General features: G+C 36.3%; 1 protein-coding gene across 2 annotated transcripts in view; it reads left to right on the top strand.

Annotated features, from left to right (window-relative positions):
• Positions 1-235: 235 nt before the first annotated feature.
• The window catches only part of LOC149839753 (Major facilitator superfamily protein), a 113,061-nt gene continuing 87,041 nt past the window's right edge, over positions 236-26,255 (top strand). For both annotated transcript variants that reach the window (XM_090002803.1, XM_090002804.1), the window contains exons 1-2: positions 236-526; positions 14,317-14,480. In XM_090002803.1, coding sequence (XP_089858929.1) covers positions 353-526; positions 14,317-14,480 — 338 coding nt within the window. In that variant the 5' untranslated portion in view covers positions 236-352. The remainder of the gene's footprint in view (positions 527-14,316; positions 14,481-26,255) is intronic.

Here is a 26,255-nt window from a genome sequence, read left to right as displayed (position 1 = left end):
CCGCACGGCTTCTTCGAGGGAGAACACACAGCACCCTCCCACTTTTAATGGACCAAATACAATCGTTCGAAAAGAGTACAATGACCCAGCTTCACTCTATCGGATCATATGATATTCTCGGTGTCCAATTTGGATTCAGATTCGGATCCATTATGATTCTGGCCGTACCCGATCCATTCGCACGCCCACATCAAGCTCCAAAGTCCGCAACGTCCAATCCAACGACCTACACGTCGGCTCTGTTCCGTCGTCGTCTTCCGGCGACGCCTCGCCCTTTTCCTGCGACCAAATTAGGGTTTCGTACTGAAGAAAGTCTCTCTCTCTCTCTCTCTTCTGGTAGCCCCCTTCGTCGATGACGTCCATAGGCTCCCGCGAGGAGGAAGACATCCTCCTCGCCGTCGATCAGAGCTCGCCGGGCGCTCCTGCGAGACACCACGCCCGAGACGTTCACGTCCTGAGCGCCGCGTTCTTTCTCGTCTTCCTCGCGTATTCGGCCGCTCAGAATTTGCAGAGCACCTTGAATTCCGTAAGTTTTGCGCGTTTCTCCGAGGCATTCTTCTCCCGATTTCGTTGTTCTGGCAATCGATTGCGGATTTTGCTAGCGGTGTTTGTGAATTTGTGGAGTTGGGTGGAATTAGAAACCTGATTCCAAGAAACATTCTCTATTCCCCTGTTTGTGATGGGAGAATTTTGATGGATTTGAATGCCAATTCCTGCCCAGTTCCACCAATCCAGACGCACGCCCAGAGGGCATTAGTTTCTATTGATTCCGTGGTTGGGTTATATACTTATATCAATGAATCGCAAATCCCTTTTTTTTTTTTCCGTGGATTAGTTCGTTGTCTGCGTTATTTTCGTCGCTTCAATTTGGTCGGGCGGCTTGATGGTAATTGGCTTCTTGTGTGGGTTGAACTTCAGCATGTAATGTACTGGTTTGCTTAAGCGCTTCCTGCCCAGAATTATTGGTTCTTTTAGTCACACATTGAAGTAGGGTGTGGAAAAGAAGGGTTTAGATATGAATTTTCTCCTTTCCCGTGTATACTGCGATTTGTTCATTGATTTAAAGGTCGTGGAAATGAGAATTGTACTTATAGGGGGTGTTCCGAAGCTTCTGTTTAGTTGTTGGCTTGGTGTTTCATGTATCCGTTCATTGTTTCCTTTCTTTCCTTGCTTTGATTTGGTTGAGTGGCTTGATAGCAATCAGGTTGTTGTTGGGTTGAATTTTATCATGTAGTGTTCCGGCTTGCTTAAGTGCTGCCATTTAGGACTTCATTTGAAAATGGCTACTTGTTTAGCCAACACCGAAGAATCGCCGGAAAACAAGGGATTGGGTAGGACATTTATCCGTTCCGTATGTACTGTGATTTCTTCATTGATTTGGAAATCTTTGGAAAGGAGAAGTTTGTTTGTAAGTAATGTTTGAGAGCGTGTTGGATAAGCGGGATACACTCGTGCAGGGACCGACAGGTCACAGGTCCTTGCCTGAGCGTTGTCCCGTGTTTGACACGGGCATCACATGGAGTCCAAGACAGGACAAACAGCGTTCTGTATGATGCTTTATAAAGTGTCTGTACAGGACGCACCCTAACGGGGGTGCGACTGGAAAGTCCTGGACAAACGGCACACAAACTGCACACGTGCTTCCCTGGTGTTTGTCCTGGGATGCAAACGGCCTGAATGTTTGCACTTGTCTGGGACAATGTGATACTTTGGGATATTGCACTTTGGAGTGCAATGCAAGTTTCTTAGCTCATTTCACGTTTCTGGGTAATAGTGATCCACCTGCTTTTTATTATCAGGTTCAAGATATATGAGAGTCCAGTAAAAGTAAACCTAATCATATGGATTATTCATTTTTATATATTGATATTAGAAAAGGTGAACTTTTTAATGTTAAGAAATTACCTTTCCATGTTACCCCACTATACTCTTTGTTTTTCATAGTTAGCTTAGAACATAAGATTCAATAACAGTACTAAAAAGTATCCTATTGTAATATTAAATAAAATACTTAGCATTGTGTAAACCAGAGAATAACTAGTTCTACACTTTAAGGGTATGTTTGGTTGTTTTTTACAAAAGTGAAAACAAATCTCATGAGATTTGAAATCACATGAGAATCAAAATCATGTGATTTGGAATCTCATGTGATTCAAATCTCATGTTTGTTTAATGTGAGGAAAGGAATCCCATTTGCATGAGAATCAAAATTTTTTGTTTGTTTGGTTGACATGCGATTCATTTTCTCATGCCTGGGTGGAGCTCGCTGGCAGTGATTTCTGGCAAGCTCCACCCTAGCAAGGAGGGATGAAGCTCACTGGGGGTTCTAGTCAATGAGCTCCTCCTCACTTGGGTTCACTTGACTCTAGGTAAGAGAGGGGGTACCTTGGTGAGCCCCAATTGAGAGGGATGGAGTTGGCCGGCGGTTCCAGCTAGCAATCCCCTTCTCTATTGGGTCCACCAGAAAACCCATGGGAGGGGATGGGGCACCCCGACGAGCCCAACAGAAAGGGATGGAGCTCGCTGCTAGTTCCAACCAACGAGCTCATTCTCGTGTGGGTCCACCCAGAAAACCAGAGGGATGGGGCACCCAGGTGAGCCCCCCACAAAAGGAAAGGAGCTTAACGGCAGTTCCTTCCCTCTCTGCAGGCGAGCTCCTGCTCACCTGGGTCCACCCCAAAAAACAGGGGAGGGAGTGGTGGAGCTTGTCGGCGATGATTTCCAGCAAGCTCCACATGCTTGAACCTTGATATTTGGAACAACTTCAGCCAACAAACAAAAAGGAAGAAAGAGTGTACCTATTCCGCATCTCCCAGTCACCACGACTTTCAGCAGGCGAGCTCCACTATTTTCCGATGGCGATTTGTTGTTGATTCAAACGACACAGGGGCATAGTCCTCTTTTATGCACAGACCAGAGGTGTGAGAAGATAGACATTGGTTCAATCTTGAAAAGACTGCTATGTGATTTCAAATCGTATGATTCGAAATCACATGCCAACCTGTGAGATTCAAAATCTCATAGGCTGGTGAGAAATCAAATCAAAATGATTCGGTTTCTCACGACCCAAAACCAATATTGTTTGGTTGACCTGCAAAACCAAATCAAATGAGACTCAAACTCTCTTTTGGATGGGAATCTGAATCTCATGAGGCTGAACCAAACATGTCCTAAGTTTTCATGCAGGTCCTTATACGAAGCATTAATTAACAAGGGCCAAAATTAGAACAGTTTTCTTATTTGCAGACATCGTGATAGAGTTGGTTTAGGGAAGAATATTTTTATCTTATAGTTCATATTCCAAAGAGGGCTAGAGTAATACAGAGGAGGGAGGGGTTATGGTGAGTATGAAATAAGAATGACCTAAAAATTAGTTAAAGAATGATTTATGTTTAAGTCTAATAGATGTCCAGGAAAACACATTGGAAATTGTTTCTTGAAGAACTGTGTTTTGAAGGTTTCCTTTTGGAAGTGGGAACTTAGTTATGGTGTGAGAAGGTTAATATAGTTAAAACAGGGAAAAAAGAAAAGTAAACCGATAGTAAGGACAAAGTAAATTTTAATATTCCCCAAATATCACTTGAAGCAGGATGCTGTTTGAAAAAAGATGTAAAGAAAACAATTTTTTATAATGGCTTCCTTTGCTTTTGCTTTTATATAATTTTGGAAGTGGGTGTATCTGCATACCCTTAATGTGTGTGTGAAACTAACAGTGCACTAAATTAAGATTTTATTTTATTCATTTCTTTCTTTCTTTTCTCTATCATGCGAAGTAGAAAGTCTATACCCCATAGGCCATAGAATACAAGGAGAGGGTAATTTTTGGTGTTGGTCAAGGATACCATTTTATCACTTTTGTGGAAGGTGTGTGCTAAGTTCAAAGCAAAATTTTAATTCCATGGAATCGGCTTTCATTTCTTCAACGAAACATGCCCATTGGTATCTGCTTAAAGTGTGGAATCTGTGTGCAAATGAAGTTTTCAGTCTTATGTATGTATATATATGTATGAATGAGTGTATGCATGCATGTATGTATATGGTTAATATTTGGTGCTATTGAAGGCACTGAACTATTGAGTACAAATCACCTTCTTTTCAGATTTTTTTTGTAGATCAGACCTTATGGATGTGATCTACAAGGTTTGTTTAGTAGAAATGAGTTCTGAATCTTGTGATTGTGACATTTACGTAGTATTTTTAAGTTCTTCAAAAATCAACGGTCCACAATACACTAAAATTTCACGTCTCAATAAATCATATTTTTAGATTGAAATAACATGATCCAAAGTTTGATTCTTAGCAAACAAACCACACTGAACACATCTATATGGCCATATTGAGTCGATAAAGCTTGAACCTATGGCCTCCAGCTCAATAGTTCCATGCATTCAATAGCACCAAATATTAACCCATATATATATGTATATATGTATGTATATAAATTGTTAGTCCATAGAACTCTTTGATCTACATGACATGAAAGTATGCTGCCCTTATGGTGATGAGGTGTGAAATGTTGTAATATGTCTGCATGCAAATGGTGGATGTATGATGACACATGCAAATGGTGGATGTAAAATGATGCATGGTAGTGGAAGCTCATGCACATGGTGCATATAAGGGGATTTTGGTATGGGTGATTGAAGTAATTATGTTGACATATAAATGCACACACACACACACACGTATATGCATATGTGTAACAAGTTTATGGCATAATAGCGTAGTCACAAATATAGGCGATATTTTGAAAATATTAATATAAATTCATAAAACAATATTATAGGCAAAATATCATGATATTTTGAAAATATCACGATATTTATAGTCACAATTTTATTGCGATAATATCATGATATTATGAGTTACCTTATACTTTCTTACTTCTTTTCTATATCTTAAGTTCTTAACTATGTTTTTCTTCCTTCTTTTATATTGTTTACTTATTACTTTTATTGAATGTGTATGTTATTATCTTTATTATTTCTACTATTTTTATATTTTAAATTTTTTTAAGCTTCGAGTTTTCCCAAGATTTATCAACTGAACCCATATTATCGTGAGAAATTGCCTTGCCGAGATATAGCCAAGACCGATATTTGTGAATATGCCTTTTGGGATTTACCTCAGCCCCATAAGGATTTGAAAGAGGAAGCGAGTAAATATGTGATGGAAAAGAATGCTAAGGGACCACTTGTAGGTGGTCTGGTTGATAATGTGACCATGCTCAAGGAAGGACAAACTAGAAAGGAAGGACAAACAATGTTGGGGAGCCGTAACTTGTTTGTGTAATGAAATAAGCGAAAGTACAAGAGAGAACCCAATAAGGGTTTAAGAGAATACATAGAGAGTGCACACACACTAGTCCAGCAAGGGACAATACAATCACAAAGTGAGAATTAACTCAATAGCACAACACATGCATACAATAGCCACTAAGGGCCAAGACAAAAGATAAAAAATTGTAAATCAAATTCATAAAATGCTTAAAAAGCATTAAGAGAATACAAGAGAGAGAGTGCCTTTAAATGGGCACTCCAAGACATAAGGGGGCTGGCCCAACTAGCCATTGGATTAGCCCAACAACTATATAGTACAAGACAAAAAGAAGAAAAAACATAAAAATAAAATAAACAATTAAAAAAATAGAAAAGATAACTCAATCCCTAGAGGACTAACACCTATTACATAATTGAAATGATTGAAATACCCTTGATGGGCATTTTAGTTTACATACACTGTATATATATATGTATGTATATATGTACATCGATACATATAATTTAACACTTCCCCTCAAACTTGCGGTGTGATCACCGAAAGTTCGCTAACAAGTGATAAAGCCAGGCGAGACCAAAGATTTAGTGAAAAGATCCGCTAACTAACATTATGAAGTCACATAAGGTAATTCAATTTTTCCTCGCAAAAATTCCTCTCGGGCATAGTGTCAGTCCATCTCTATATGCTTGGTTCGTTCGTGGAAAGTATGGTTGCTGGCAATGTAGATAACACTTTTATTGTTGCAACACATCTTCGAAGGACTACAGATGACGCCCATATCTTTGAGTAAGCTCCTTAACTAAATAATCTACATAGTTTTTTGATAATATTTTTAATTTCACTGATTCCCTTTTTGTCACTCCCTGCATATAATAGAAGAACAACAATGTTAGTATGTGTATCTTTGACAAAAAGAGCAGTGTCTGCATAACAAGATTTATAACCCAAGTTTAACATAACTTTGCTAAACCTATCATTACCAAGCTTTGGGCGCTTGCTTAAACCCATATAAAGCTTCTCTTAACTAATTTTTTTTCCTTCTTGATCTCAAAACCGAGAGGAGGATCTATGTACTCTACCTCATTGAGGTCCTTATTCAAAAACTAACATCAAGTTGGTAAATAGAGCATTTTCTAATGGAAGCTAAGGCAATTAGTGTTTTGACACTAGTCATACGAGCTACGAGAGCAAAAGTTTCTTCATAGTCTATCCCATACTCTTGGGAATAACCTTTGCCCACTAACCTAGCCTTATATATTTCTAACGATTCATCCACTTTTGTTTTACTTTATAAACCCACCTATCTCCTATAGTCTTTTTTCCTATAGGTAGTGGTTGAATTTCCCAGGTTTTGGCTTTCTCAAGGGCTCATAATTCTAGGTTCATGGCATTAATCTATTTTGAATTTTCTTTAGCCTCATTGTAGGTTGAGGGTTTATGAAAGGAGTGAATAGACATAAGACATGCTCTATATCTAGGTGAAAAGGTTTCATATGATACAAACCTTTTAGGAAGTCTAGAGGTTCTACTAGATTTCTTAACACTAGTTTCTCCTAGATTTTGGTTTTCGGAGTACCTATCAAGTGCACATTGAGGGTGTTCAACAATTCTTCTAGAATATATTTGAGTATCACAATTCTGGGTATCCTCCATGGGAACACCAAAATCATCAATATGCATATTATTAAGATCATCATTAACATATATAAGTTGGTTAGAAACCTTCTTTGGCAATAAGTCAAATAAAAAGAAATACTCAAGATCATCTTTAGGCTCATCAAAACTTTTTTCATTTTTGAGAAAGTTTACATTTCTTGAAACATATAATTTGTCATTTTTCTTATCATAGCATCTATACCTTTTTTGGTTATTGGCATTACCAACACATTCAATGACTTTGGAGGATAATTTGTCTCTTTTTTCTAAAAACACAAAACATTTACATCCAAAAACTCTTAATCTACTTAAATATGGAGAAGATTGATAAAGATTTTCAATTGGAGATATATTTTGTAAAGAAGATGAGAGCATTTAATTGATAAGATAAACCACAATTAAGGTACCTTCAACCGAAAACCTTTTTGGGATATTTTTTGAGATAAGCAAAGTTTTCACAGTTTCAATAATGTGACGAAGCTTTCTTTCGGCTAAACCATTTTGTTGAGGGGTATTCAGATAAGATCTTTGATGTGAAATCCCACTTTTTTTTAAATATCTTTTGAAATCATTAGACAAGTATTTTTTTCCTAAGTCTGATCAAAAAATGATAATATTACTTTAAAATTGGTTTTGCACAATATTGTGAAATTCTTTGAAACATGAAAAAATATCAGATTTATGCCTAAGGAAATAGATCCAAGTATACCTAGTATAATCATCAATAAATATAACATAATAAGAGAGCCCTACTTTTGACATGACTGGAGCTAGTCCCCATACATCCGAATGCTCACGTTAAAAGGGTTTAGAAGAAATAAAAGTTCTTGATTCAAAAAGAATTTTATTCATTTTTCTAACAATACAATAATTACATATGAACTCTTTAATACAAGAGTCTTTCAAAAATGAAAAAAGAGACAAGTTAGATATATTAGGATGACCTAATCTTTGATGCCACAAAGAAATATCTTTTTCCTTAACAAAATTGCAAAATGATTATTTAGGAAAATGAAGAAAATCCATTTAGTAGAGGTTTCCCCTCTTATGGCCTTCTCCAATCAGCTTTCCTGATTGACAATCCTGCACCTAACATTTTTTTGATGAGAAGGAGATCTCATACCCATAATCCAAAATTTGAGAAACTGAAAACAAGTTTAAATTGAGTTTTGAAACAATTCTAACCTTAGGAACTTGTTTTTTTTTAAATGTTTGTGAATGTTCCAATACTTTTTATTTCTAAATTGGTTCCATCTATCATAGAAACACAAGGATTATAAAAGGGTTTTGTGCATTTAGATAAGAGGGACTCTAAAGTGGTCATGTGAAAGGAGGCACTGGAGTCAAGAATCCAAGAGAGCGTACCTGAAGGAGAATAAGTAGATACGGCGGTACCGGAAGTAGATGTGAAAAATGTCTTAAAGAAATGTTGAAATGTTTCTATTAGATGGTGAATAGAATCCTTAAGATCTCCTCCTTTTGTGATAGCTTCATCACCCTTTTTGGGTGACGTCTCTTCAACGGTTTCAATCTTCTTTTTGAGCTTGAGACACTTTGGTTTGATGTGTCCTGGCTATTGACAAAAATGACAAATAACTCTCCTCCCTCCTTCATTGTTATTCTTCAAAAAATGAGGAGGTTTGTACACTTTAACATTGTTGTCGGGTCTTGACATAACTAGAACCTCCTCACTTCCTTTAGTCATGCCAAGTCGGGTCTCGGTTCAAGAGCATCATCAAGAGAGGTGGTAGTAGTCCTATGTTATATATTGGACCTAACTTGCTCAAATTCTGGTCTTAACCCAAATGGGAACATAAATAAATGTTCCTCTGCAAGTTGCTTTTGCCTCATTTCAATAGCGGTGCCTTCCCACTTAGGTTCAAGCAAAGCTAATTCATCCCAAAGAGGTGAGAGAGAACCATAGTAATGTCTTAGAGTCTTATCTCCTTGTTTAATAACCCAAATTTTCTTTTGAAGAAAATATTTTCGTGCCAAATCTTTTTGCACGAACATATTCTTGAGAAAAACCGAAGCTTCACATGCTTTTTTGAATTTAACTATATTTGCTGCAATTTTGAGATCTATACTATTAAGAAACCAAGAAAGAATTTGAACATTCTTGGCTTCTCAATCTTTCACCTTAATGTGGTATTCTTTTAGAGCATTCTCTCTTTCTCCATCATTGAGGGCTTTAACTTGGTCACCATCCTTTTTGGTGAGTATGAGTTGTGGTTCATACATAGTACCACTCACATACCCATATAGCTTTTGGCCTTTAATATGATGCTCCATAGCGGCGGCTCACATTAAATAGTTGGAGTCGTTTAGCTTGAATGCGATCACTGTCATAGATTCTTTTTCGCCCATGTTGATAGAGAACAAACCAACGAATGTGCATCATTGACTATTATTCCCCTACTATGGAAGCCTATTCTCTTGAGTCTATATCCTTGGCGTCTTCTCCTTTGACTCCACCATCCACTCAAGGGCCTAGTGCATCTCGTCATAGTTGGGAAACTCGTGGCTTGGACTCGGATCACCCGACCCTTGACTCGCGAGTCAGTGGGTTGACTTAGTGACTCAGATGAGTTAGGACTCTAATTTTCAGTGTTATTACACAAATAAGACATGAAAATAATCAACTTGTGACTGCATAATCACTAAATTTAGCACCTGATATCAATGATTAAGTTGTACTAGCATACAACTCTGCATAATTGTTAACATTTATGATTTAACAATATTTAATTGTTTATAACAAGTACCCTTACGTGAGCATTGTGCATCAAAATCATGTGATGCATGACAAAAAATACATAAGGGCCATCCGGATGGGTGATCCTGAATCGGCGACCTAGCTGTGGGCTGATCCGGGTCGGCTAGGGTGATTCCGTAGTCGACTCGCAGGGTTTGCCAACTATGCATTTCATTCAGAATGGGACATGGGTACTTTTAGTAGGCCACCATACTCACGTCGTACAATGTCAATGCATGTACTGTACTAGGTACTTCTGGGTATGGATTCATGGAACCCGACCAAATTTATTCATTTTATGATTTCTTTAATGTGTGATCAACATACAGGGCCAAAAGTGTTCAATGTTACTTATATACGTTTGGCATGTTTTGGACTTGTTCATGATTTCCAGTCTATATAACTCATATGTAGAACACTTAGGATGCATGACATGTGACACACCTCATTCCCTTACCCCTAGCTTGAATATTTCGATGCTTATATTTCATATGGTGCGGGATCAGTCCTTTTTTTGGTGTGCTTTATGAGGATAACTGCTTTGTGCATGTTTTTGTGGATAGGTCAACCAGGATTGCACACTGACACTATAATGCTGAAGACAGAGAAATCAAGAAAGCATCTTTGGTCCACCATGTTAGATAAATATGATAAGTCAACTCTGGATGCTATTTTTGTTGAGCAATCTTACTCTATGGTGCCAGTTGAGGAGATTGCTTGTGTTCTTTCACCAATTCTATGTTCAGAATGCCTTCTTGTACCAATTATGCCAACTGCATCAAATCAATCCTAGAAGGTTCTAAGAAACCTAAGCCTAGGGATATGAAAACTATAGATAAACGTAATATGATAATGTAAATCCAAAGTAAGAAATCTCTGTAGATAAAGATAATTATCCTTCTAAATTGAAAATTAGAGATCCTTTCAAAAGATTGGATAGCCATAGGCATATGTTGAACCCTAAATTGAAAGAAATATTGAGAAATTCATCATGACATGTAATGTAAAAATAAAACAATGCACAAATTGATTGAAAATAATATGAACATCTGCCGAATGATCCATGTATTTCGTTCACTAGCAATGTTTTAAAATCCAGACTGGGGAATCAACTTAGCAAGCATTGACCCGTTACTTGGCTGGGTCGTAATAACTTTTAAATTTCTAGCTATATAGCTAATTATATATATATATATATATATATATATATATATATATATATATATATATATATATATATATATAATCCGTGCTAAATGAAACCTGTTAAATTGGTTTTTTTGAGCCTTTTTCATTTTATTTTTAAATTCTGACTGTACAGATGCGATCTATGCACTTGATTTTATAGGGATCAACTCTTGAAGCATTCTATTCCGACACATGGGTGGGTTTTTATAAGGTTCAAAACATCAACGGTCCAAAATCTTTGTAAAATTTTGAGGCTCCAAATATCAAAATTTTCATCTAAAACACATGATCCAAGTGTGATTCCTAGTCCATCGACCATGCCGAACACATTTATGGGGTTGGAACTACGAAAAAAACAACAGAAGAGCCGAAAAACCCATTTAGCATGTTTCATTTAACACAGATGTATAAAATTATATATACAATCGACCATGCCCAACACATTTATGGGGTTGGAACTACGAAAAAAAAACATTGGAGAAGCTGAAAAACCCATTTAGTATGTTTCATATAGCATATTTCATTTAGCACAAATGTTATCTCTCTCTCTCTCTCTCTCTCTCTATATATATATATATATATATATATATGGGATGGAAGTAAAAGACCACTTTCTAATGAGGTACGAACTTGTGCTTGTGTATAAACTTTTTAATGTACTTGTATACATTTTTTTTATAGGAAGGTTTTATTGTGGAAACGTACACACATACATCACTTGGCTGAGTCATAATCTGATCCAGCTGTCATATGAAAACTTGGCTGACTTGGCCAAGTCTTGTGCAAGTGCCGGGTCATTCACTGGGTTGACTGAGTGAATGAACGAGTCGACTGTCACCGAATGGACTCAGCGAGTTTTCAAACTATGCTCACTAAAAAATGGCCATTTTTATAATGAAAAAGCAAAATACATCAACCATAAAAAACAAGGGTTTTAACCCAAAACAGCCTACTACTGGATGGTATATATATATTTTCCAACTCATTTTAATATCAAAATTATGACAAATAAACAAATGGTAATAGTAGTAGTAGTAGTTAAACTTTGGATTTTCACTTGCATGGATAGAAACCGAAGTCTTCAACTCCTTTTTGAGTGAAACTTTAATTTAGATAGAAGAGGTTTATCCTTTCATTTTAGTTTATTTGGGTTGTCGTTTTTCATGATGGAAACAAGTGTGGTACACATTTTTAGAGTCCAAATATACATGCTAGGAAACTTTAAACTTTTATGGTTTCATTTTTTTTTTCGAATTTTAGATGTTTTAATATAATCTACCTTTTAAAGGCTTTTAATAATTAAATTGTTGGAAAATGTCACATGTTTTCACATTCTTTCCCTTTATAACTTTTTAAAAATGTCAAAATGGTGCTAAATGGTAAAATGGTCTCATGTTACCCAACTCTTGCCATCCAATAGTGTTTCTTTATTAAGAACTGATATGTATACAGATCAGATTGGAAAAAATTGATTGATCTGAGCTTTTTATAAGTATTAGGATACATTTGGATGTCAGTAGGCCAAAATATACTAATATTTTGAAGTTTTGATATTCAGCTCTTAACATGATTTTTCTATTTTTATTATATGTAATCAGAAATATCTTGGAGTTTTTAAGGATAATGGTGCGTTTGGAAAAAGAGAAAAATAGGGGATGGGTTGGATAAAGAACTGGTTTTCTATTTTCGAGAAGAAAAACAAAAAACAGGGTGGTTGGTTTCCTACTTTTAATTCCTTATTAATATTGTAGCCTTACATTTCAAATGTTCTGTTTTCACTTAAATATCTCTTCATGCTATAATGTATCGAAAAAATAGGCAAGGATGCTGAAATTGAGTAAACAATGTAAGATTGCAATATCACCTATTTTGCAAAATATTGCAATCTTAGGGTGTGCATCCTGTTAAAGTTGTATTGACATATATATATATATATATATATATATATATCTGTGTGTGTGTGTGTGTACTTAGTTATATACATATATAGTATTTAACTATGTATGTATATATAATATGTATGTGTATATATATACATTTATTTTTGTTATTCTGTATATGTAATAGGTTAATGCCCATTTGGGGCATTTTGGTCATTTCATTTGTTTGTAATAGGTTGTGCGGCTTGTGCCCATTAGGGGCACATTTGTATTTTTGCTTTTCTTTTTCTTTTGTTTTTTATTTTATTTGTTCTAGCTGTTGGGACTAGCCCAATAAGTTGACTAGCCCCTTATGTGTTGTATGCTGTCTATAAATATGGGTTCTTCCCATATCATGTTATGCTTGTTTCAAGCACTTTCTCAATCAATATATATTATTTTTTTTGTGTTGTTCTTGCCCATAAGTGGCTTTGTGATATTGTTTGTATTGGGCCATAAGAGGCTCTTTGGTTTTGTGCACACTCTTGTATTCTTTGTAAGCCCATAGTGGCATTTATTTGTGCACTTTTATATTTCATTACACATCCATATACAATCTTAATGTATGAAAATGAAGCATACATAATTATGAAGTGTATATGATTAAGTTTACTGTTACAGGATCCTCGTAACTCTTGATCCCTGCCTGGTAACAAAAACTCAGGTCATCCTGTTGTATAGTTGCATTTAAGAATGCGACAATGCGTCATTTGGTAAAGAATAAAAAAAGTTAGAAATTACAGTTTAAATAATTTATTTATTTTCATGTGCGATCTCACTACATTTTCTTAGAATAACTAAGAAGATACGAACATTGTACAATTTTAGGTTACAAATTATTTATTTATTTTTTCATGTTACCATCTTGTCAGTTAATGGAATGATCATATCCTATACTTAGGAACGAAAAATCACCCATCATTTGGTTAACTTCATTGTGTGGGGGTTAAAAAAGAAAAGACAAAAGATGAAGGAAAAAGAAGCAGCTAGTTGTTACATATACACTTATTTTTGTAGCTTTCTGTCATTAACATTTTACATTGAGTTTTGGATCTTTTTTCAGGGCTGCTGTTTTAATTTGGTGTTTATTCGTTGGTAATGGGTCTTGCTAATATCTTCTGGGTTTTTTTCTAGTACCCTGTGTTTATACCATTAACCATGATTTTTGGACTTTCTTTGTGGTTCTCAAGTTTGTTAACCGTATTGTATTATTAATCTTTTTATTACTAATTTCTTTACTGCTGCAATAACCTTTAAGATTTTATGTATTGCTTTTCACAACAACCAGTTGTGACTGCGGTCACTTTTTTTTAGCATTATCCATCTTTAAGACGAGGAATATGCACCAACTTTTGTATGAACCAGATTTATTTCACATGCTTCTTGTATATTGTGTTTTCATCTAGTTTTTTTTTTTTGATTGATTAGTGGCCATTTTTGTTGATAATCAGTGTTTCTCTCTAAAGTTATTTTACTGCACTTTGCCTTATTGTTAGTTGGGGTTGAAATTTGATTCAGGAGAATGATCTGGGTACAACATCAATGGGAATCTTGTATCTTTCATTTACTCTCTTTTCGTTGGTGGCATCTCCTGTAGTGAAGAAACTCGGTTCTAAGAATGCATTGGTTCTGGGAACAACTGGTTATTGGTTATTTATTGCATCAAATTTGGTGCCAAAGTGGTATGCCTACTTGCTTTTTCCTTTAATATGCATGTATGTTGTATGGTGGATGTATACATGTTCATATTTTTCATATTTATCAATCAATCACACATATTGCAATGCTTTCAAAATATCAGCCATTTAAAAGTATCATGGTATAATTGTGATCATATCATGATATTATCATTAATTTTCAGAATATTTTTTATTTTCTTATTTTTTTTATATTTTTAATATGCTTTTCTTATTCATTATTTTTTAAACTTTCCTATCTGTTCATTTTTGTATTATTTTATTTTAGATACTGAATAGTTTTCCAAGGTTTGCAGACAATCCTATAATATCACAAGAAATATATATATATATATATATATATATATATATATATATATATATATATATATATATATATATATATATATATATATATATATATATATAATGGGGGATAAGACTTTGGTGCAGGTCAGATGTGCATATGGTATCAATGAGTTGAACTTGAAACTCATAGGTGCAAATTGTTTTGACTCAATCTAGCCTTGCAGATGTGTTTAGCATAGTCAATGTGTTAGAGATCGACCCTTGGATCATGTTTTGCAGACAAAAATATACCTTTTTAAAGTCATGAAATTTTGATGCATTTATGGCCATTGATTTCTGATTCACCAAAAAAACCTGTACACAGCACCAGATTCCAGTGATTCAAAAGTCGATCCCACCAAACAGACCATGTAGATCATATATATAAGTTTAGATTCACTCAAGAAAACATGAGCAATAAAATATTTGCTCGTTTCAACTCATTGATACTGTATGCACATCGGCATCAGACTTATTTATATATATCATATGGATGGTAAATGCTTACTACTAATGAAGGTATGGAACTATTGAGCTAAAATTTATAGTGCAAATTGTAACAACTCAATCTTACCATATAAATGTGTTCAAGATGCTTTATTTGCTATGGAACATACATTAGATCGTGTTTTCCCAATGCAAGTACACAAAATGCTAAGTCATGAAGTTTTTGCACGTTGTAGGCTGTTGACTTTTGAAGGCCTTGAAGAGCCTGCTTACTTGTCACAATCACATGATTCAAATTTCAAAACTCATTTCCTAGTTCCTACTAAAAGAACCATGTAGATCACATCTGTAGGGTCTGATTTACAAAAAAATTATAAAATATGAAGCTGAGGTGTTTTTTACTCAACAGTTCCAGACCTTCATTAGTACCAAATGTTTACCTATATATACATATGTATGTATGATAAATATTTGCTACTGTTGGCTGTATGTACAATCTAGTTGGGAAATCATAGGTGCAAGTTCTGACCTCATAGGTGTGTTCAGCATGATTTTTTTGCCAAGGGTTGCACCTTGGATCATATTTTTTCAATGTATAAATATGATTTTCTGAGATGAAATTTTGGTGCCTTGTGAGCTGTTAATTTTTGAAGTACTTAAAAATCTTGCTTACGTATTGCAAGCATATAATCCAAAACCTATTTTTTTTACTAAACAAACCATATAGATGACATCTGTAAAGTTAGATCCACAAAAAAAAGGAAAGATAAAATGATGTTTTCTACAAGATTGTATGTACAAAGGGCTGTAACACACACACACATATTTGTATGTATGCATTTGCTACAATTTGATTATACCTACAGTGTAGTTGGGATCTCAAGATGCAAGTTGTTTTGTCTCAATTTAACCTCGTAGATGTGTTCAACATGGTTGATGTAGCGGGAATTGACAACCATCTAGATCACATCTGTAAGGTTATTTACACTTATTCTCATTCACTCCTAGTTCTGAATCTTCATAAAACAACCTTATAAGCAAACCATGTTCTCCGCTTTTTCAAGTTACATGCTCTTGCAACAATTGTCAGATTTGCCAGATTGTCTGCACCAGAGTTACCGGAAGCTTCTTAGGTAGGTGGGAAGCTCGCTTCCCAGAAACTTGCTTCGGAAGCACAATAATCCTTGCTTCCGAAACTTCATGTGAATCTCGATTCCTCCATGATTCTTCTGTGCTTCCTACATGCATGGTCTATGCTTCCTATATGGTTTTGTCACGTTTTTTTTCATGTTTTGCATGTATTTTCTCTCACGCTTCCACTCACTTCTCGTGTACTTTCTTTAAATTGGTAATCGTCATTGTTAGATTTTAACAAACATTTAACTCTTTTACTGAAAAATCATGAAATATAAGAATGATCAATTTCGTTTTAGTTTTTATTTGTTTCTTGTTCGATTCTTATTCAGTTACCATATTGCTTCATTTTTTATTCATATTTTGCTTTTAAATTGATACTTCGCTTCCCGCTTCCTATAAATTTTAAATGACTCGCTTCTCACTTCCGCTTCCCATCTCGTTTCCTGCTTTCTCTTCTTAGTTTGAAAACCTTGGTCTGAACCTGTCACATGGGTGCATGTGCGGGGGTGCGGCACTTTCAAAAAACCTGGGTGCGGTGGTGCGGCAAAAATATAAAAAATTATATATATATATATATAAAGTCTAAAAGTTGGACATAAATGACCTTGGGTGCGTTGACTGCACCCAGGGTCATGTTGACCGCATTGGGTGCGGGTGCGACACCCAGTTGGAGAATCCCTGTGACATATAGGGCAAAAAAATTATATTGGCAATTTTTTTTTGTAAGTCCGAGAATTGGACCAAAATGTCCCTAGATGCATTGACCGCACCCAGGGACGGGCTGACCGCACCCGCACCCGCACCCGCACCCGCGTCGCGTCGACTCAGGTGCGGCACCCTGCTAGCCGAATCCCTGTGACATAGGTCTGCACATTAAAATGTAAATTGTAACATATATAATAATAATAATATATTATTATTATTATTATATATATATATATATATTATATTTTATTATTATTTTTCTTTTTAGTATCTAGTTCAATAGGAACTAGATTCTTTATCCAGTCAAGTTCCTAGTTGGAACTTGATTAAGTTGTAGCTGTTGGACTCTAGTCCAACAGCTATAACAAGAGTCGTTGGACGTCCAACGACTCTTTTTGGGAGAGCTCAAAATGAGCTCTCTTCCCTTCCTCATCTTTGTATAAATAGGGGTGAACCCCTTCAATGGATGTATCAATGCTTCTTAAGCATTTTGGTTATAAATAAATATTTATTATTTCATTTGTCATCTTTCATTTATACCCTTTTATGGGTTTTGTTTGAAGTGTCTTTAATAAACACTCTTTTGAGAGATTCAAGTGCTTTTGTGGAAGACCACCATTTCATTACATGGTATCGAAATTTTTGCTACAAAAATTTTTATTATTTCTTATTCATTCTCTCTCTTATACTCTTTTCTCTTCTCTCGTCTATTCTTTTCTCACCCTTGTAAAAGATGGATGACAATGATAAGATCAACATCATACCCGTGAAACTAAATTATACTAATTATGTAATGTGGGCTTTGATTATGAAGCACCACATTTAGGGAAAAGGGTTATGGGGTATAGTAGATGGTTCTGATTCGAAACCTAAACTATCTTTCACTAAAATGGTGGGTGATAAAGAAGTTCCTCTAATGGAAGGGGAGAAGAGCAAGGCTTTAGACACTTATGAAAAGAAATGGAAAGGGTGGAAGATAGGAATGCAAAAATTATGTCATGGCTAATTAATAGCGTAGACATTAAGAAATGCTATAGTCTTGCTAAGTTCGAGCATGCCGATAAGGCTTGAGAATACCTTAAAAATATGTATTTCCTTAAAGATATTGCACATGTGTGCAATTTACAAGACAAAGTTCGAACAATGACTAAAAAAGATAAAACCATTCGGGAATATTACAATGACTTGTTCGAACTTTGGGAAGAGTTGACTCTTCTTGAGCCCAAATGGCATTGTGCCGAAGATATCGAGCTTTGCCAAAAGCAACTCGATATGGAACAATTCTATCGGTTTGAGGTCGGAGTTTGAATCCACCAAGTTGCCCCTTTTACATCGTGGAAAAGTTCTTTCTATTGGCGAAACTATAAAAAAAACTCACTATGGAGGAAAATAGACTTAGAAAGAACGCTTCAAAAGTTGATGATGAATCCATTCTAGTTGTGTCTAGACCGAGAAATCATACACGCACTTACAAACTACTTCATTTTGGTAGACAGGACAGTGACTTTGATAAAAGAAAAGTCATTTGTCATCATTGTCATGAACCGAGGCACTATAAGCCTCAATGTCAAAAGTTAAAAAGAAAAAATAGTTGCATCCTTTGAATCTGAATCAAAACATCAAGATGCGGTTGTATCTATGGCTCAATTGATGAAAATCCTTCAACCTCTTCTCAAAGGGGTATCCTCCTTAACTGAAGCTTCAACTGGAGTGGCTGTTGCATCTTTCTCCGATGCAGGTAACTTTCCTAGGCTTTTAGATTCTGGTGCTTCTTTTCACATGACCCCAAATGTCAATAACTTATCCGAATGTCTTAAAAATAACTCAAGTATGTCAAAGGTTTTTACAGTTGATGGTACATTTCTTGAAATAAAAGGAGTAGGATGTTTTGAAAATTTTCAAAAATCCAAAAAGTTTTTTATTCCAGAAGTTAGATATATCCCTAAACTAAATTTGAATATTTTATCTGTTTCTCAAATATCTGACTATGAGTGTAATATCTTCTTTTCTTCTCATGGTTGTTGGGTACAAGATTGCCCGTCACGAAAGCTGATTGGGGAAGTTCATAGAGAAGGACTCTATTAGATAGACTTTTTGGAATTGCCCAAGAATACATTTTGCTATAATGTTCAGAAATTAGAATTAGATTTATGGCAAAAAAACTTGGCCATCCTCGCATGTCTAAAATTCAACATTTTTCAAGTTTGGGAAAATTTTGTAATTCTAAAAGTTTTTTTTTTGTAAAGACTACATTCTTGGCAAAATGAAAAGATTAACGTTTCATAGTAGAACTTTTGTTTCTTCTAGACCACTTGAGTTAGTACATTCAGATGTTTGAGGACCCACACCAGTTGTTTCTAAAGGTGGTTATGATATTATGTCATTTTTATTGATGACTTCTCTAGATATACTTGGATTTATTTTCTTAAATATAAATATGAAGTTTTTGCTTACTTTCAAATATTTCATAAAATGGTTAAAAATAATTTTTAAAATGATATTTCCATCTTTTGCACTGATTCAGGAGGAGAGTTTATGTCCAAAGAATTCAAAGACTATATGAATTTACATGACATTACACATCAAAGATCATGTTTACACAGTCCACAACAAAATGGCCTAGCCGAACGTAAACATCGACACATTATGGAAATTGCTAGGACTTTGCTAATTGCAAATTAAGTTCCAAAAGGGTTTTGGGCTGAGGCTTCCTTAACTACTACCTATCTCATTAATCGAATGCCATCTTTCTCATTAAAGAATATAACTCCAATTGAAAAACTTGTCAATTTGTCTCCTAACTATTCTAGAGTAAGAGTCTTTGGATGCAAATGTTTTGTATTCACCAACAAAAATGACAAACTCTCTCCTCGTGCAATCCCATTTGCTTTTTTAGGATATGCTGATAATAAAAAAGGCTATAGGTGCTTTGATTTTCAAAATAAAAAATTGTATGGGTCAAAAAATGTGTCTTTTCTAGAAAAAGAAAGCTTATTTGAATTCAAAAAACCAAAGGATGTCACTGGATATTCCTTTTTAATTGATCTAACTTCAAAATCCAATGAATGAGATCGTGAATGTGACTTTGACAATGATCAAAGTCCTATCGATATTGAACATAATGTTGATAATAGAGAGCAAACCCATAGGGATGTTAGTTTACAATATTCAAGACGTAGAGAGCAAAATCTTCCATGTGCTTTAGAAAAATATTCCGAAGTTTCACCCAGAAGGACGTGTAGAATTTCTAGACCTCCTAGTAAATTTGTATCTTACGAATCTTTTTCACCCACATATAGGGCAACAACTACATTAATTCAATCATATGTTAAACCAACATCCCATTTTCAAGCCCAAAATCATGTAGAATGGATAAAAGAACAAAATTAGATGCATTAAAAAAGGCTAACACTTGACCATTCAAGATGTTCCTCTAGTTTAAAAACCTATAGGCTCTCGATGGGTTTACAAAGTCAAAACCAAAAGTGATGGAACTCTGAAAAGGTATAAGGCGCGTCTTGTGGCAAAAGGGTATGCCCAAGAGTATGGTATAGATTATGAAGAAACCTTTTCTCTCGTATAACTACTGTCAGAACTTTAATAACTTTGGCCTTAATTAGAAAATGACCTATATTCCAAATGGATGTCAAAAATGCTTTTCTAAATGAAAACTTATTGAAGAAGTATACATTGGAAGCCTCACCTGGTATTAGTATCCCTAAGGGTAAAACACTTCGTCTGAAAAAAGCTCTTTATGGTTTTAAACAGGCACCAAAAGCACGACAAATTTAGTCATGTTATGCTTGATATTTGTTTTCAATCTTGTTTAACTGACAGTCTTTGTTTATTAAGAAATCTGATGCATGCATAATTATTCTACTCCTCTATGTGGATGACATGATCATCACCGGAGGCGACAAACATGGAGTTGCAAATATCAAAACTGTTCTTAAAACTCATTTTGAAATGACTGACTTAGGTTTATTAAGATATTTTTTAGGCATTGAAGTTGCTTATTTCTCTTGTGGGTATTTGATATCTCAATCTAAATTTGCTTTTGATATTGTTTCCAAGTCTGAAATTACTGATGATAAGAAAGTGAACACTCCAGAAGTTGTCAACGTTAAAATGAGAATTGATGATGAAGAGCTTTTTGATGATCTTACTCCTTACAGACAGTTTATCAGAGCACTTTCTTATATTTTCATTACTAGGCCAGATATAACACATGCTGTTCACACAGCTAGATAGTTTTAGCATGCTACCATCTCTTTGCATATGAAAGCAATTTTGTGTATTATTAGATATTTAAAGTGTAACGACCCCAATCCAGACCCTTTTAAAAATGCGGAATTTTTTTTTTTCTAAAGAGTTGCAGAAACCTTCCCAGAGATCTGGGGTCCTCACAGTTCCACTTTCCATTGGATAGCCCATCCACCACAAACGAAGTTGCAATTATCATCCATATCAACCAACTAAAACTCTTTTATTAATGAGTAATAAAATTTCAAAGACAAGATTTTCTTCAACTGAAAGTAACGTAACAATTGCAGAATTTAAAAGAACTGAGACAAAAGAAAGAGCCACAATATCCTCTACTGAAGCTGACAAGTCCAAGTATAACTCATCCATCCCCAGATGCATGTCCAACTTCACTGTTCACCATTTCCTGTGAAAAACCAACAAAGTAGGGTGTCAGAACCGAAATTCTGAGCACAGCTACTTCTAAAGAAACCAGATGAGAGAAATAACATGGATAAGATTTCATGCAGTGATTTGAGTGAGTGCAGATATAAAAGTTTCAACATCTAAGTTTCCATAACTACCAATGATTTCATTTACTGACCAATCAATAACAGTAAACAGTGTCATATATCAACAACTAAATAACCAACCTTTCAGCATGATTTCACGAAGTAAAGCGTATGCTACCACCAAATGATGTCATGATATCAAGAATGATTCAAACATGCATGATCTAATGCATAACAGAAAAAAATGCATGATTATGTGCAATGCATGATTTCTTCTGTTATCTTTCATTTAAGTTCCATCTTTCCATATGCATGCCCTATTAGATGCACACATCTTTAAGTTCCTCTTTTTAATTACCGTGGCCCGCGGATACACCAAACGGGTACAAACCCCGAGGTCAAGTAGGTTCCCAGGGTGGCTTAACACACAATTTGTATTTTATTACTGGGTTCCAACTTAGCCCTCGACCGATATCAGGAAACAACACCATCCATCGGAACATTAGACCTCCACATCTAATGTCGGGGACACAAGGGACACCCCACGCCCACAAGTGCCACTTCCTTGGTACCATAAACTCACAGCTGTGACTAACACACCACTCCCGGGTAAAGTGGCGGTTTCTCCCTAAAATCGTGGCCAGGAGAAGAACCTCAATATCGGGTTCAGGGGCAACAACGCACACATAGTTTTTGTATCATCACAGTCTCCCCAAGACCGGATATCCAAGATTCTCATACTCCAGATGAGATATCCCAGAATGTATATTACACTGTTCTTATTCATTATATTTTTAATTAAGTCCATTTCTTTAGGTTTGCAACACAATATGCAAAAGTAAAGTGAAAAAGCTCGCATCAACCTCTGCGAGAATTCTTTCGGGACTCCAACCCGCAAAGACCACAAGAACCGTGTAGTAGTGTGCCATACCAACTTATGTGGTATAAGTGATGCAGTCAAATTATACGTGAAAAGAAAACAAACACACGGCTCTCCAGGCCGATGATGGTCCATTTAGTCCTTCGGTGCATCACATAATAAAACCAAGTAGTGTTTACCCATAACACTATGCCAATAATGCCAAAAGCATGTACACTCATGCAATCATAACCCAATCATATGCATGTCAATTATCAATCATATGCATTTTCACTATATGTGTGTTACCTACATCACCTACGGGTATTAACCAACCCATGTCTTCTTTTGAATGTGTAAGTGTACATGTACCATTACAGATTCTCATCAAGCATACATGCTCACAAAAATGTCAATAACCTATCCATGATCACATTCATGATTGTAAAATCAGTAAAATGATATGCTAAGATAATACTTCACATATTCACCAGGTAGAAGTGTAAGTTTATGTGTGTGCTAGAGAGGATGGTCGGGCTTACCAATCCCGGACCCGCCATCCTCCTAGCTAAAAATATAGACAATTCAGTCCAGCCAGCAATACTCTCGATGCCACCACGTATTGAACAACATATATGAAAAAGCATACATCCCCATCAGCTATTCACATAATAACCAAATGAATATACCTTAGTCAAATCATGCATTTAACATTAAATAACGAGAATTTTCACTAGAATTATACAGGTTACAACGAAATATCCATTTAAAACTGGGTTCAACGGCCACAGATGTTGATTTCAGATGAACAGGTTTACAACTAGGTATGACAGGTAAAGCATTCAGGTTTAGTTTCATTGACTCACTATATTATGTATTGTATTTGCTTGTCATTTACTCCTATATTCTGAAATTCGATTTACAGAAGGTGAGACCTTGATTTTCCGAACATCAGTTAATATAAGGCAGGTAAGATCATAACATAGCTACTTAGAGTTTACACTGAGAGGCATATCCACAAGGAAAGGACAGATTCAGTTTCTTTAACAGATCGAGTTTAAAGAGACAGTAAGAAAATATGCCATAAATGCACAGGTAGATAAATCGTGAATGGTTTCACACGAACTACAAGTTCGACCTAGTTGAGATACCCCTTTCATATATATATATATATATATATATATATATATAGGTTCATAACGTGAACAAAACCCTTCTGTTAGGAAAAATCCGAAATCCACCATTTTTTTTTATAGATGCAATCGGCCAACATATATATTAACACATGTATACTATGATTGTTCTGAATAAAACAATCATTATCAGCTCACCAATTCTGTAAAGAAAACCCCCAAACCTGAGTTTATCGAATCCAAGAACCGGAAACTCCCAATCTGGGATTACTTAATCAACAAGAATCTGAAACCCAATCTGGGTGAATCAACAACCGAAATAAAAACCCCAATCGGGTTATTCAACCATGAAAATCGGGATTCAAAACTGGGTTTACCCGATACTACAATCGAAGACCTCTCGATTTCAAGGGCCAGAGTCAAAAAAAAAAAAATCCCCAAATCTGGGGTTGACCGACACTAAGAGTCGAAAACCCCCAACTCTTGTCGATACACGATACTCAAAAATCAGAAAACTCCTGTGGATTTAACGCACACAGCCTATCAAAAATCTTTTTTTTTTTTTCTCATACAAGTCACGACCGACACCCAAAAGAAGTGAAGCACACAACATGCCATGCCGATAGCTCGGCTGGGCCTGCTATCATGGCTGAGGTCTGATCAATCAACCAGACCAAGCTTGGTTGGTCCATCAGCCAAGACCCCCAAAACCCAAATGACCTGACACGAATTCATTTTGTTGGAAAACAATAAAACACAGAACAAAAAATATACGCAGAACACCGGCAGTTCCTGTGTTACGCAATAGGGTTCCCATGGACCCTCATCGCCAAAGGATTTACACGAAATCGAAACCACATTCGATCCCTCGCCTAGAATCGTTAGAAGCACCGTACCTTTTTACGGTGGTTTTCCGGTGGTTGGAGGCTGCTGTCGTGAAGAAGGGAGTGTGGATGCTGCTTGCCGCGGCCTTCAATGGCAGCCGGTAGCCCACGCTGCCTGACGATGGTGGTTTTGCCCTCCGGCGTGCGCACACCGAGCGAGAGAGAGAGAGAGAGATAGGGAACGATGGGGAAGAGAGAGCCCGAGTGAAGAGGGCATAACCCCTTCTTCACCCCCCTTTTATCGACCCCAGGCCTCCTCCTTCCTCGCCGAGATGGGAGGGGGAGGTCGGTTACGCCTTGCGTAACACCCCCCCTTTCCTAACCTGTTAGGGTTTATCGGGCAACCCTTATCGGGTTGCCCTTTCTGTTTTAAAAGGGTTGTGAGTTGGGGTGGGGCTCGGGTCCGAACCCGGGACCCGCAACCCGGCCCCAAAACAAATGGGTCTACAAGTGGATCCAAATGGATCCACTGTGGATCCTCGAATTAACTTAAAATTTTAAATTAGGAAAATTTTCATTTATCTATTATTACCCTTTAAATCAAGATTTCAAAATAAATTAATCCTAAATACCCCCCTTTTATGGGTCCTGGATCCTTAATGTGGATCTAGGCCCAAATAAAAAAAATTTGAAATATTTTAAATTAAGAAATCTCGAGTTTTACATCCCTACCCCCTTAAAAGAATTTCGTCCGCGAAATTAGTACGTACCAAATAAAAGAGGATAGTGTTGACGCATATCCGCCTCAGGCTCCTAAGTGCATTCATCTAGCCCATGATGCTGCCAGCGCACCTTTACAAATGGAATCGTCCTACTGCGCAGTACCCTTTCCTGGCGTTCCACAATCTCTATCGGCTTCTCGTCCGTTGTTAAGTCAGGTTGTACCTCGATCGCCTCATAGTGAATTACGTGTGAGGGGTCAGGCACGTACTTTCTCAACATCGAGACATGAAAAACATCGTGAATCTGTGAAAACTGAGGAGGAAGGGCTACTCGATACGCAGTCTCTCCGACACGTCCAAGGACTTCGAAGGGTCCCACATACCTAGGACTCAACTTGCCTTTCTTCCCAAACCGGAAGATACTTTTCGTAGGCGAGATTCGAACAAACACGTGATCGCCTACCTCAAAACTGAGCTCTCTACGCCGCTGATCGGCATAACTCTTTTGCCTACTTTGAGCTGCAATCAACCTTTGTCGAATTAAACGTACCTGATCCGCATAGTGCTGGACGATTTCTGGAGACTCTACTGCTCTTACTCCAACCTCATCCCAACAAACCGGAGATCTACACGGTCGGCCATACAGTGCTTCATACGGGGCCATACCAATACTAGCATGAAAGCTATTGTTATAAGAAAACTCTGCAAGCTTCACATGTTTGTCCCAATCACCGGCCCAATCCAAAGCGCATGCCCTCAACATGTCCTCGAGCGTCTGAATCGTTCGCTCTGACTGCCCGTCTGTCTGCGGATGGAAAACAGTACTAAACTTCAAGGTAGTGCCAAGGGCTT

The sequence above is a fragment of the Nuphar pumila genome, chromosome 4 (assembly GCF_984573655.1).
Source record: "Nuphar pumila chromosome 4, dmNupPumi1.hap1.1, whole genome shotgun sequence".
Taxonomy (NCBI): domain Eukaryota; kingdom Viridiplantae; phylum Streptophyta; class Magnoliopsida; order Nymphaeales; family Nymphaeaceae; genus Nuphar; species Nuphar pumila.
The sequence above is the reverse complement of the archived record's forward strand: the minus strand, read 5'-3'. Positions and strand labels throughout refer to the sequence as shown.